At 37.2% G+C, this 12401-nt stretch overlaps 2 protein-coding genes across 15 annotated transcripts in view; one reads left to right on the plus strand and one right to left on the minus strand.

The window, feature by feature from the left end:
- LOC126754812 (UNC93-like protein) overlaps positions 1 to 5310 on the plus strand; it is a 33558-nt gene extending 28248 nt beyond the window's left edge. For all 7 annotated transcript variants that reach the window (XM_050466967.1, XM_050466968.1, XM_050466966.1 and 4 more), the window contains 7 exons: positions 3356 to 3456; positions 3520 to 3711; positions 3786 to 4035; positions 4109 to 4268; positions 4348 to 4615; positions 4685 to 4847; positions 5142 to 5310. In XM_050466967.1, coding sequence (XP_050322924.1) covers positions 3356 to 3456; positions 3520 to 3711; positions 3786 to 4035; positions 4109 to 4268; positions 4348 to 4615; positions 4685 to 4847; positions 5142 to 5208 — 1201 coding nt within the window. In that variant the 3' untranslated portion in view covers positions 5209 to 5310. The remainder of the gene's footprint in view (positions 1 to 3355; positions 3457 to 3519; positions 3712 to 3785; positions 4036 to 4108; positions 4269 to 4347; positions 4616 to 4684; positions 4848 to 5141) is intronic.
- Positions 5311 to 6309: 999 nt separating this feature from the next.
- The window catches only part of LOC126754802 (hormone receptor 4), a 156128-nt gene continuing 150036 nt past the window's right edge, over positions 6310 to 12401 (minus strand). For 4 of the 8 annotated variants that reach the window (XM_050466934.1, XM_050466931.1, XM_050466932.1 and 1 more), the window contains 5 exons: positions 11156 to 11336; positions 9503 to 9556; positions 8765 to 8848; positions 8513 to 8661; positions 6310 to 8421 (listed from right to left, as the gene is read on the minus strand). In XM_050466934.1, the coding sequence (XP_050322891.1) occupies positions 8297 to 8421; positions 8513 to 8661; positions 8765 to 8848; positions 9503 to 9556; positions 11156 to 11336 (593 nt within the window). In that variant the 3' untranslated portion in view covers positions 6310 to 8296. Of the gene's footprint in view, positions 8422 to 8505; positions 8662 to 8758; positions 8849 to 9502; positions 9557 to 11155; positions 11337 to 12401 lie in introns of those variants that run through there. The other 4 variants (XM_050466938.1, XM_050466935.1, XM_050466939.1 and 1 more) reach the window with 4 other exon arrangements.

Here is a 12401-nt window from a genome sequence, read left to right on the forward strand (position 1 = left end):
TAATGTATACATATATATGTATACAAATATTTATATGCAATAAGTAATATTTCTGCCATAATAATTTTAACGCCATTGCTTGTATACAAAAGAAGAAGCGTTTCGAAACATGCTCCATTGAAATAAATAATAACTGTAAAATATTGAAATTTGCTTTCAAAAGTAATCAATTCTATATTTGCTAATCAAACAAAGTATTGTTGTATTTTCTAGGCTTATCTGGCATGCTCACAAATACATATATTTTAAATGAAAGCTTAAGTTTCGCTTTGCGCTCGAGCCTTACCTGCTCGGCAAGCTATTGTAATCAATAAATAAAGTCGAGCGTTTCCTTTCCTTTGTAATTTATGAAGTCGGAAATGCTGGCACTTCCTTCTTTGTACCTGATTTATGCCGGGCAACATTTTAAGAAAATAAAAACGGCATTGTTTGCTTGTCTGCTTGTGTGCGTCTATTTATTTTCCTAGCCAGCTTTTAAGCAGTAAATAGCGTAATTTTAGTGCGCTTCCAGTACGGAAAATGAAGCAAGTCGTTGAATGCACTGCAAAGAACTTTGATATGCCTCTATGGTTTGACAAATAAGTACTTGGCTCTTAAGGCACACTACTTAAGTGGCACATATGTACATACACTTAACCTTATTAACACATACTAGACACTTCGGTATGCTTACAAACTTAGTAGTTCAAATGATTATCCCTTCATTTGTTAGAGAATCTCAATTTGATATTACAAAATCTATCTTGGCCCCACCACACCCAATTTTATTTGCCCATTCTGTTTTCTTAGCCTTCGGCATATTAATTTCTTGACCTGAATTTGCTATTGAATTACAATAACAACAAATCTTAAGAAGACTATAAGCGAGTTGCAGCAAAAGCCAACAAAGTTGGGATTATTTCAAGCTAAGTCAAGGCGATGCTGACTTGTAAAGTATATTGCAGATTTATAGCTGAGGCTGAGGTACAACGGCAAGGCTTTTGTGACTCAGTTGAGGATTAAAATCAGCAACAGTTTGTGGTGGCCGTTCAGTATTAATATTTATAATTGTTTGTAGTAAAGCAAATACCTATATTTAAGTAACTAAATATGAATTATTAAAATGCAAAAAAATTTGGAATACAAAGGTGAACGAAAAAGATATTAATATTAATTTATTGAGTCAATCAGAAAAATGTAAACAATATAAAAAAACCAAGAAGAATTGTTAACTTCGGTTGTACCGAAGCTATGGTATAATACCTTTCATAAATGTAGTTTTTAACGCATAAAGATGCATAAAAAGATCTTTATCTTGATTTTGATTGGTCAGTTTATATAACAGCTATATGCTATAGTGATTCGATCTAACATTTTCTTCAGATATTGTAGCTATATGATGAATAACAATGTATGCCGACTTTCGTGAATGATACCTTGACAAATAAACAAGTTTTCCCAACAAGGACTTGAGTTCGATCATTCAGTTTGTATGGCAACAATATGTTATAGATGTCCGATCTGAAAGATTTCTTCTAATATCATAGCGTTGCCTTAGGTAATAATCAACACCAAATCTTATGAAGATATCTCGTCAAGTAAAAAAGTTTTCCATACAAGGAGTCGATCGGTTATTCGATCGGTTAGTTTACATGACAGCTATATGTTATAGATGTCCGATCTAAAAAAATTCTTCGGAGGTTACATTGTTGTCTTAAGCAATAATCCATGTAAAATTTCTTGAAGATATATTGTCAAATGTAAACGTTTCTCATACAAGAACTTGAGTTCGATCGGTTAGTTTATATGGCAGCTATACTATTATATATAAGAAATGAGCAGCTCTTTAGTGAGAAAAAGACGGGTGCCAAATATCAGATTGCTATCTGAAAAACTGAGAGTTTAGTTTGCATGTATACAGAAGACGGGCACGGCAAAATCAACTCAGCTCGTTATGCTGATAATTTATATTTTAATGTCTCTGACGTTACCGTTTGGGTATTAGAAACGTGATTACAATCTAAATCTACCCTGTTCTACCCAGAATATTAACATTTAATATATAAAAAAATATATATATATTCATAAAGTAATTATGAAAATCTCCAATTAACATTATTATATGTAGTTAATCGAATTTCTTAAAAAAAACTAAAATTAAACAAAAGAAAGTATTAAAACTAACGAGTAATTCGCGCAAACCACAGCTAGCAATATTCAATAATTGCCATTCCCACCAGCTCCGCAAAAAAGTTAAATACCTCCACATAAGAGCTGCACACACCCAGCTCTCCACTAACCTAAAGCTATTGTTTTCATTGCAACAACAACAGTGTTAGCTTTCACTCATTCTATATACATATGTATGTACGTATCTGACTAGAAGTCGTGTATTGCTTTTTTAATAACTTTTATTTGTTGATACAGCTGTTATGCCATGAAAGCGCCATGAAGCAGCAGTAGGAGGTTAGCAAGCAAAGCCAAACGACACACTTACATCTATACATATACACCCACACACACTTGGCCAGTGCGCTTGCTAAGTCTGCTGAGTCTGCTGAGTGTGTAAGCGGGCGGGCACAACATGGAGGGTCAAAGTATACTTCGGTTAACATAACGGTACTATTACAGTACGGCCCCTTCGGCACACTGGGCCGTTGCTGTGCAATCCGTGCAAATATCTGACACTTTGTTTGTCTGTTTGCATATTAGCTTTGCTGTTGTTGCGCGCTAGTATTTAGTTGTTTCGCATTGTTGCAGATACGCGTCGGCATTGTGTGTGGGGCATGTGGCTTCAACTGGAATGCAATCGTGAATTGTTGGACCTCGCATATTAATATGCTGCCATATTGCATGGAGGGATCAGCCACTGAGTTAGGCTGTATTGCTTGCATAGAAGCTAAGTTAATTTGCTTAGTGGGAGATGAGTGATGAGAGCAACCTCCCGCTCGATAAGGGGAGACAGATCTTTTATATCATTCATATTCATTCTCCTTCTGTTCCACGTTTGTTTATTTGGAGATTAAAAAGTTAAAATCAAGTTAAGTTAAAGCCTCTAAGTAATCTAAGTGACAACGAGTTTAACTTTGAGAAATATATAGTCCTAGAAAAAGAAAGCTATATCTAATCCATGTCAATTGTGGCCGGAGGAAGCTGTAAGAGTTGTGGTTAACGAGTAAAAACTTCAGCTTAGCTATAGCAGATCCTTTATTGGCAACTGACTCTAAAAAAATAAGAATTTCGCTCTTCCCTATATATTAAGAATCGAATATTATACAATGAACCTCATCCAACTATTAGCTTTAACATTTATTCCATAACATGTATTTCGATTGTACTTCAGTGACACCTTTTGGTAATGAAAACATATTTTTAGATGGTTTGGCTGTCATCTGACCATGGCTTTGTCCTTCTTCGCCTATATGCCCTTTATTGCCGCGCAGTTTTATCCACGCTTCGAGACGCTCATACCAGCAGGTATATATGTACTTTCTCTTTATTACCATAAAAGCTCTACAATTTCTTGCGTTATCCTTACAGGTTTAATGGTCGGCTTTGGTGGTGGACCTTTGTGGTGCTCAAAGTGCACTTACCTCTCAACAGTCGCCGAGGCTCTGACTAAAGTGCGTGGCAATGCGTCACGCAAAGATGTGAATACCGTCAAATTCTTTGGGCTCTTCTTCATATTCTACCAAATGGCACAGGTTTGGGGGAATTTGATATCTTCTTCAGGTAAATATACACAAAAATTGCATTATTTTGCATTCCCTCTCTCACTTTCACACTTCCACACTTTCTACTTACAGTATTATCTTTCGGCTCTTCTGCCGTTGTGGAGCTGAATGCCACACTCGAAGCGCTCGCGACGCCTCCACCTTCGGAAAGTCATGTGGGTGAGATCTGTGGTGCGCGTTTTTGTCCAGGCATTGGCGCTGAGGAGAATCCGAATTTGACCCCACCCGAACCGGCGAAAATCCAACTGCTCACCTCCATCTTCCTCATTTGCATGGCCATAGCTGTGGTGCTTATGCTCTTCGGTGTCAACTCGCTGAAACGGTAAAGCAATATTCTATTTCTGTTCTATTTCTAAGTGTACTCGTCCGCTAAATGCTCACTCCTCGCTAAACAGCTACGGCGTTCGTCGCAACGACTCTGGCGACGGCATGTCTGGGCTGCGTCTGCTCACCGTTACGCTAAATTTGTTGCGCAAGCGTCGCCAACTACTCATTTTACCCATCACAATGTTCATTGGCTTGGAGGAAGCCTTCTTGGCCGTGGACTATACACGGGTGAGTATTGTCTCCGCACTACTATTACATAAATGTTCTACATGAGATTTATACATACTTTGCCTTTCACCGCTTTCAGTCCTTTGTCGCCTGCGGTTGGGGCATTTCGAAAATTGGTTTCGCCATGATTTGCTTTGGTGTTGCCAACGCCATCGCTGCGGGCATTGCCGGCGCTCTGGTCGAGAAACTGGGCCGCATCACGCTGTTCGTCGCTTGTGCGCTGCTGAATGCCTCGCTCTTCGTCTATATGTTTTTCTATGAGGCGCGCGAGGGTGATTATGTCACCTATTGTGCATTCGCGGCGATTTGGGGCATTTGCGATGGTGTATGGTTGGTCGTGGTGAATGGTGAGTTGCGTTGTTGTCTCGGCTAAATGTTGACATTGGTCACATTGGTTTTTGTCTTTATGCTTGCAGCTTTTTATGGCATTCTCTTTCCGAACCATCTCATCGCTGGCTACAGCAACTTCCGCTTGTGGGAATCGACTGGTTCTGTTATTGGCTATATAATCAGTTCACAGTTGTGTACTTCCACAAAGTTGGTGATACTGCTCTGTGTGCTCGGCATTGGAAGTGCAGGGTGAGTACATGAAAAGACATATATGTAAGCTTCACTGAGAATACAATTGTGAATGGTGGAGTTATAAGCTGGCGCCTACAAGTAGACTTTAATAAGTGAATCAGCTGAATTTTTGTTGAAATTTAGCATATTATTTTAAATGTTTTCGAAAGCCATATACATACATATATCTTGAAGAGCCACCTGTCAGTTCCAAGACTCTTCCTATCAGTAAGGTTAACCAGAACTTAACTGACAGAAGGTTACTAACAATCTTTTTATATCTGAAATATTTGAGTTTTAATTTCTTTGCAGTTACGGCATCACCGAGTATCGCCTACGCAGAAAGCAAAAAGCTCTGGAGCTTATGTTAAGTGATTGAAAAGCAGCTAACCTGTTGATTTATGAATGTGTATTTGTATTTTAGTGCTACGAAAAAACGATTTTGTTAAACATTTAGAATAAAGATTTTAGAAATAAAAAAGCTTGTTTCAATAAAAATATTTGTAGAGCTTTGTGCCGATCACAAATTTGTTGAAGCGGCCAATGTCAGTTTCGACTTTGTTTGCTGGTTCGGTGAAGATGTGTCTGCCGAGATGTCTCAGCCTCAATCTTGAAAGGACTGGATAATAGAGAGGAAAGTGCATGGATGTTGTCACCTCACCTTTTGCTTTTCAGCATTTTGCTATTTCTTGTTCGGACACTAACTTCGAGCGCATAATTTCCGAGCTCACTACTAATACGTCGCTCTGATGTTGGATTGCATGCTCACCACTCTGAACGAAGCTACACTCCGAAGCAGTAAATCTACTGCCACTCAATAGTAGCTTTTTCTGCCTGAAAAACACTATAGTTGTCCGGTAGCTTGATGCTAAGTTCTTTACAGATGGTCCCCTTTTCGACCCCAGCTCCTAACTTCGATCCATCTGTGAGGCTATTGAGCGGAGAAACAGCCAACACGAGTTGCCTCTATACACGTGTGATACACGTGTTCAGCGATGCAATTGAAGGAGGAGAGACTTTCAGCGTAACTCTGTTTGGACTCCTTTTTATACTCAGTTTCTTTGAGTCTTAGAGTACACTTTACAGCAATAGACTTACCAGCAAAGCCCAGGAGTGCCACCATGTGCAGAATGACGTTAAGTGTCATTATTGGTGTAGTCTGTAGTGCACCGAAGATGCGGATAGGAACCGCTCTGCTCGAATGCAGCCTTTTCGAGCGCCCTCCACCAGGCAAATACACCGTAGTACCTTACTTGCTTGACTACGACTTGGTTGAGAGTCCCCACTTTTTCCCCTATAACTTCTCTACTGCGATATGAGGCAACCTTCTTTAATCTCTACATAATATTTGGCCTCCTTGAAAGCTTTATATCAAGCAACCATTTTACCTTAGCTGCATGACACCTGAGTTTTTCCCCGTTTGCTGATTCGAGAACTGATCTCAAAATCCATACGCTTGTTTGCATTGAATAAAACTCCATTTTTCGTTTATATTCTTGATTTTGGTTTTTTTATTACAATCCATTTAAATAAGTTCACGCATACACACGTATTTCATTACTTCATTATTTAGTTATTTTAATGTTAGTACAGTTTGGGGTCTTTCTTCATTTAATTTCATGCAGCTATGCAGAGCGTAACATAACTACTTACTTTAACCTTAAGCTTAATTACATTAAACATGTTTATGTTAATTTTTGCCTTATTAACATTTTTCGTTTGTCTAAATTACAAGTATTTCTCTAACGCTAGTGCCTTGCGGCCGTCTCTTAGGGCTAAATAGTACGCTTCGCTTTAAATTTAAACCGTTATATTATTATTTCTTTTACATTATTATCTCTTATTAAAATAACATAATTAATAGCAGAGTATGTTAATAAAATAATATGCTCTGTTAATATGCTACATCATGTGGATAGAATTTCTGTTAGTAGGTTACAGCTATGTTATGTCATTTATGTTAATTTCTCATAAACTTTTCAAACACTTATTTATTATGCGCTGAATTATTTAATATTACTAGTGGAAATAAATATTTAAAAGTTCATTTTAAATTCTTATGTTATTAAAAATAATTGAAAATTCAGCGAATTCATTTAACTAATGTTATATTGGTATAAAAACAAATCTGCGTTCAAAAATATTTCAAAATATGAAAATAATGAAAAGGCGGAAACAGTTTAAATGAAGAAATAACCGTTATAAAATCTACTTATCAACACAAGACACACGGTAAATGAGACTTAATGGTAGAAAAATTTTTAACATAATTAGAAATTTTATTTTAACAGACTGTAACGTAAAGTTGAAAACATAAAGAGTGTACAACAATTTAACTTTCAACAAAATTAAATGGAGAATTAACAAAGTGATAGTGTCTGTTACAGCTAAATTATACACACATAGCTTAGATGCTTTGTATTTTTCCTTGCTTTTAGTTTGCTATTCGTATACAATGTTTAGTTGGACTAATTTAATTGGTTGCTAGTATTTATTTATGCTTAGTTTACTTTTATTTTACTGCTTAATAATGCATACAAATAAACATAAATATTATTGTGTAGACTGTTTTGAACATACACATACATACATATATGACACACCATTTACAATGCCATGGCCTGGATGATTAATTTTAATTTATTATTTGCCAATTTAATATATTTTCCACAATTATGCATACGCAAGCGCAGCGTACATACGCTAAACTAACGTTTTACATCGAATAAGAGCATTTCAAAATCAACTGAGTTTTCCTAGTCTCTGCGAATACTCCCGAACATCCACTGCGCTTGCGTTGTTATTGTATTTTATGCACCAAATATCATATTTACAGTTATGCCGACGAGTGTGCCGATTCAATTGTTATCCACGTGCTTACTTTTCTTTCACAATTCAAATAAATACCTTTTGAAATGCTATACAATACAACTCTCGGTATCTATACTTTTATGACATACTGTTGCGACTTCGTAGGAGGAAAGTGTGGCACACAAGGCTGCACACTTACTTAATTTACTTTTGCTTAGGACGAACATAACTTCGTAGCTATAAGAATGAGCTGTACAGTATGCACTGGAACCTTTTTGGATCTAAAGGAGACTTGTCTTCGCACTATTAGCGCGTGCTGTTGCATTAGTTTAGTATAAATCAATAGCTAGCCATTAGAGTATTGAGTGTTGCCGTGCTTAAGTGATGTAATTAGTTTACAAAATTATATATATTTAATGCATAACTAATGATTACTTGCATGCTGCAGAGGCAAATTGGAATAAATGCTAAATTAATTTACAGTTTGTGCAGCAGTGTTGTGCTTAAAGGACTGCCAGGCGATTTTTGTGTCCGCAGTAAATCGGTTTTCAAGCGAGACGTCACAACACCGCTGCCGCTTCAACGATTTCGTGCTGCCGCCTGCGCCTTACTCACATTCAGAAAGTGCTCGGAAAGTGGTCGTAGGGCATGGCGTCCTACACCATGCCTTTGGACATCATGCGCACGGTGTTCTTCAGCGCCTGGCGCTTGTTGCAAAACCAAATGCGTATCACCTCGCGCTCATAGCCTAATTGGTGCGCCAGGCCGGTGATTTCGGTGCCTAGCGTGGGAAGAGTAGAGAGAGAAGAGGGTTAGCAAAAGCGCGGGCGGTAAGTTATTGGAGAAATGTCATTTTCGAAATTACCACTCACCCGATGGATGTGTGTTGCGCTCGAAGTGGGCATTCAGCAGCTCCAGCGCTTGTGGCGTGAACGAGGTGCGTCGCTTGCGCTTCTTCGACGGCTCCACGCCTATGTAGTCGGTTAGGTGATTCTGGCCAGATTTGTAGCGATTCCAGTGACTGTATACGGCGAGTGTGTAAAATGAGAGAAAATTCAAGTGTTAGTAAAAAACGAGTTCGAGCTTGAGATCGTCGACGTGTGGAACTTCTTCCATACTCTCACCTCTCTTCGGCCTCTTTCATCCAGCGCTCTAAGACTGGCTTGATTTTCTGCGCGCTCTTTGGCGTTATGTCCAACTTCTCAAACCTGTGCGTTGAGGGAGGGGTGTGGAGAGTGGTGGTTTCAAAAGAGAGGCGAGAATTAGTAAATTAGAAAAGAACGCTTTCATAAAGCTACAATGCGTATGTTGGTTGGTGTGTGTGTGCGTGTGTGTGTGTTAAGTATGCGCAAGTAGACTGTTAGAACTAACTGTGGAAGTTTTAAGTGCCAGGACATTGTCAAATGTGCTAAAAGCGAGCAAATAAGTAAATTCACAAAATATGGTTTCAACGCTGCGACAAAATATTTTTTTTGACATAACTTCTTCTTTAATTATTGTGCGTATAATAAAAACTTTGGCAATGCCCTGGCCAATAAGCAAAGACTTGAGATTATAAAAATAACAAAAAAGTGAAAGAAATGGCTTTGTCAGCAGTAAACGGCAAGCGGCAAGCGGCAAGCAAATTAATAAACAATTCTACAGCGCATACTTAGGTATAATTATTCTTTGTTGTTGTTTGTTTGTTGTTGTATTAGTAGTTGTTTATGTTTGTTATTGCTCTGCAATTTGTTAGTCTACAATCTACTTTTGTTAGTTAAATACTCATACTAAGACTCAATGATTCTAGATTTCTATGTTTCGTTGTTAGGCGTGTGCTTTCTTAGCTCTAAGTGTGTGTGTAAGTAGTTTGGGGCACGTACATGTTCTGTTGCTGCGACGACAATTGGGCGGCGTACATCTGTGCGGCGAGTGCACTGTTGCATTTGTTTTTGTATTTAATTGCATTTACATTGTATTTAATTGCACATTGTTTTTGTTTTTTTTTTTTTTGGTTTTCCGTAGCAGAAAGTATAAAATAAATAAATATATATTTCAGTTTAGTTGTTGGTCCCTCAAAAACTGTGGGAATTTATTTGGTGTAAGCTTAAAATCAAATTATGCTTAAATGTCCTGGCACAGTAAAAATTCCAAAGAGTTTTCAGAACACAAGCACGAACTTTTCTGCGCGAATATGAGTATAAAATTAGTAGCAAATTAATCAAATTTTCGAAAGCTTTCAGTTATTTTTACAGGGAAAGTACCTCTTTTCTTCGAAGGTTCCACACGTTTCAATACAAATTTTCAAAATTTTGTTTAACCGCTATTTTATTATTATTTATTTATATGTATATTTTTTGTACAAAGTTTTTGTTCAAAGTTTCCAAAAAAAAAAATTAAAGGTCTTTCCTGAAAGTGTGGGGATGCTTTTCTAAAATTTTCACATTGCTGTGCCATATATTTCTCAAAGCAATGCCATAATTCGACGAATGAAGATTGAAGGAGCTTATACACGAATAAGTGTGTGATCTATAATAACAGAACTCATAAACAGATACCAAGGATCTACTCGGGATACATTACTATTAGTAAGTCCACATTCCTCGTATACTAACGTCATTTTTCATTAACTTCTGTTCAGTGAGTTAAATTATAAAAATAAGACCGTCTTCTCTTCAATAATTTGAAGTGATTAGATTACATTTAATCTATTCAACAATGTAGACTGTGCTCACTGCTTTTGGAGATTCATTAAACAGCTGTTTTTGACTAGTCGTTCGAAGCTGTGTCATTTTTGCTTGCCACAGCTCTACTGGATTGGTTTCGGCAGCCTCACTCCACATTACTCTCCTATTTTTGATACTATCTTGCACCTTTTTCACTTATTTACTTGATATTGCTTTAATTTTTTTACTTTTTACTTTATTTATTTATTTAATTAATTTTTCATATTGACAGTTTGGAGTGTCAAAATCCATGTGATAAAGTCCAGAGTAGAGAGATTTCGACTAGATTAGCTTCAAATCTCTTCGGTGACGAGCGTCAAGTGTTATTTTTGTATGGCGAAATCTTGCTAAATATAGTAGATTAGTGAAATAATCTACTCAGCAGCTGAAATCTTGTGTTGTCGGTGGGAATATAGTATTATTTATTAAACATTTTTACGTTTTCAATTCTTTTTATTTTCAATGTGAAAAGTTTGCGTTTTTTAATTGCAGAAAAACTTAAAGCTTGCTGATTTTAAACTAAAATTGTTCTTGGGTTACGAATCCTACTTGATTTGATTATTTGAAGCTTAGTCTGTTGGCCATAACCTCAAAAAACCTTTAGTAAAAGCTACAGAAAAGCTGCGGAAAAGCTTTAATTACACTTTTTGGTCTGCCGCTAAGTCAATTGAGAACACGAATTATAGACAATTGCCTACTTTCGATCTCTAGATAGAAAAAAAATATTTTTCGTGTGTTCTGAAAACTCTGAGCTCTTAAATTTATACATTTGGTTCTTATAATCATCTTTATAAACTCTTCTCTTCTTACCTGCATATGGCGCTCTGACTGTAGGCGGGTCCCTCGGTCACCGATAACGCCTGCCCGACTTGCGTTTGTGTGAGACCCAGTGAGAGACGTCGCAACTTGAACGCTTTGGCAAATTCCTTGATCTCATCCAAATCGATGCCCTCAACCACATTGGTGGTCGCCTGGTTGATGGTGGGCTCATCTAGCGGGGTAAACAGAGAATCGTTGCATGAGTAAATGTAAAAAAGTTAAAAATTCAAAATTCCAAATTTAATTATTACATTGGTATTCTACGCAAAAAAAATTAGCTGAACGAATTTTTATAATACACTAAGTAAACTGGCATAAATTAGGATTCTAACTTTTCATAAAAAAATCGTCAAGGAAGCCAAATTGAGTTACAGTCATTTAAAATAGTTTCCTATAAAATGGTTCCATATAAAGTATTCCTATAATAGTCCTAAAAAAATTCTTATTAAATATATTGTCTCCATTAATATTATCGAAATAATTGCATTTTTCGCCAACTTCGTCAACTTAAGTTTTTGTTGTTGCTTTGCTTGTGCGTTCAGTTTAAATTGGTGCGACATTTTGGCAAAGGTATTGTGACGTGCAGGTAAACAAATGCATACATATGCCGCTCGACGTCGACGTTAATTCGCAATTACCATTCCCGATGACAAATTGAAGTTTGCAACAACAAAAGCGGCAACAACCATGCGAAAGCTTTACATATTAGCACACACAAATGCATTTATCCTTGAATGCAAATTGCCGCAAGTCAATGAGACTTTGCAACCAAAGGAAGATTTGGCAATCTCAGTGTCAGCCACACATATGCATGTGTGTGTGCGAGTGTGTGGATTTTGCGCTTCTTAGCGCCGCAGCGAAAGTTTAGCGACTTTTTAAAGACACATTTACTCACGCTCACGCCTCGCGACAGCCGTCAATTGGAAGTTATAAAGCAACAGCTAATAAACTTTGACGAGATAGACTTGTGGCAGCTTGCAGAAGGTGTGTTGCACGTGTGAGGCAACATGCATGTAGATCCAAGTCAGTATGTGTGTGTGCGTATGAGCTTGTTACCTGTTAGCAGATCTCATAAAATATGAATGAGTCAGTCGCTGCTCACTTGTTGTTAGCTCACGACTTTTGTTGCACAAAAACATTTGTTGATATCATTAAGGCTGCAAGTTTGGCAACACACTAACACAGTCTTCCACTTCGTGTGTATGTATGTGCAAAGTCCTATTAAAGTTCGTCACTC

The sequence above is a fragment of the Bactrocera neohumeralis genome, chromosome 4 (genome assembly GCF_024586455.1).
Source record: "Bactrocera neohumeralis isolate Rockhampton chromosome 4, APGP_CSIRO_Bneo_wtdbg2-racon-allhic-juicebox.fasta_v2, whole genome shotgun sequence".
Taxonomy (NCBI): domain Eukaryota; kingdom Metazoa; phylum Arthropoda; class Insecta; order Diptera; family Tephritidae; genus Bactrocera; species Bactrocera neohumeralis.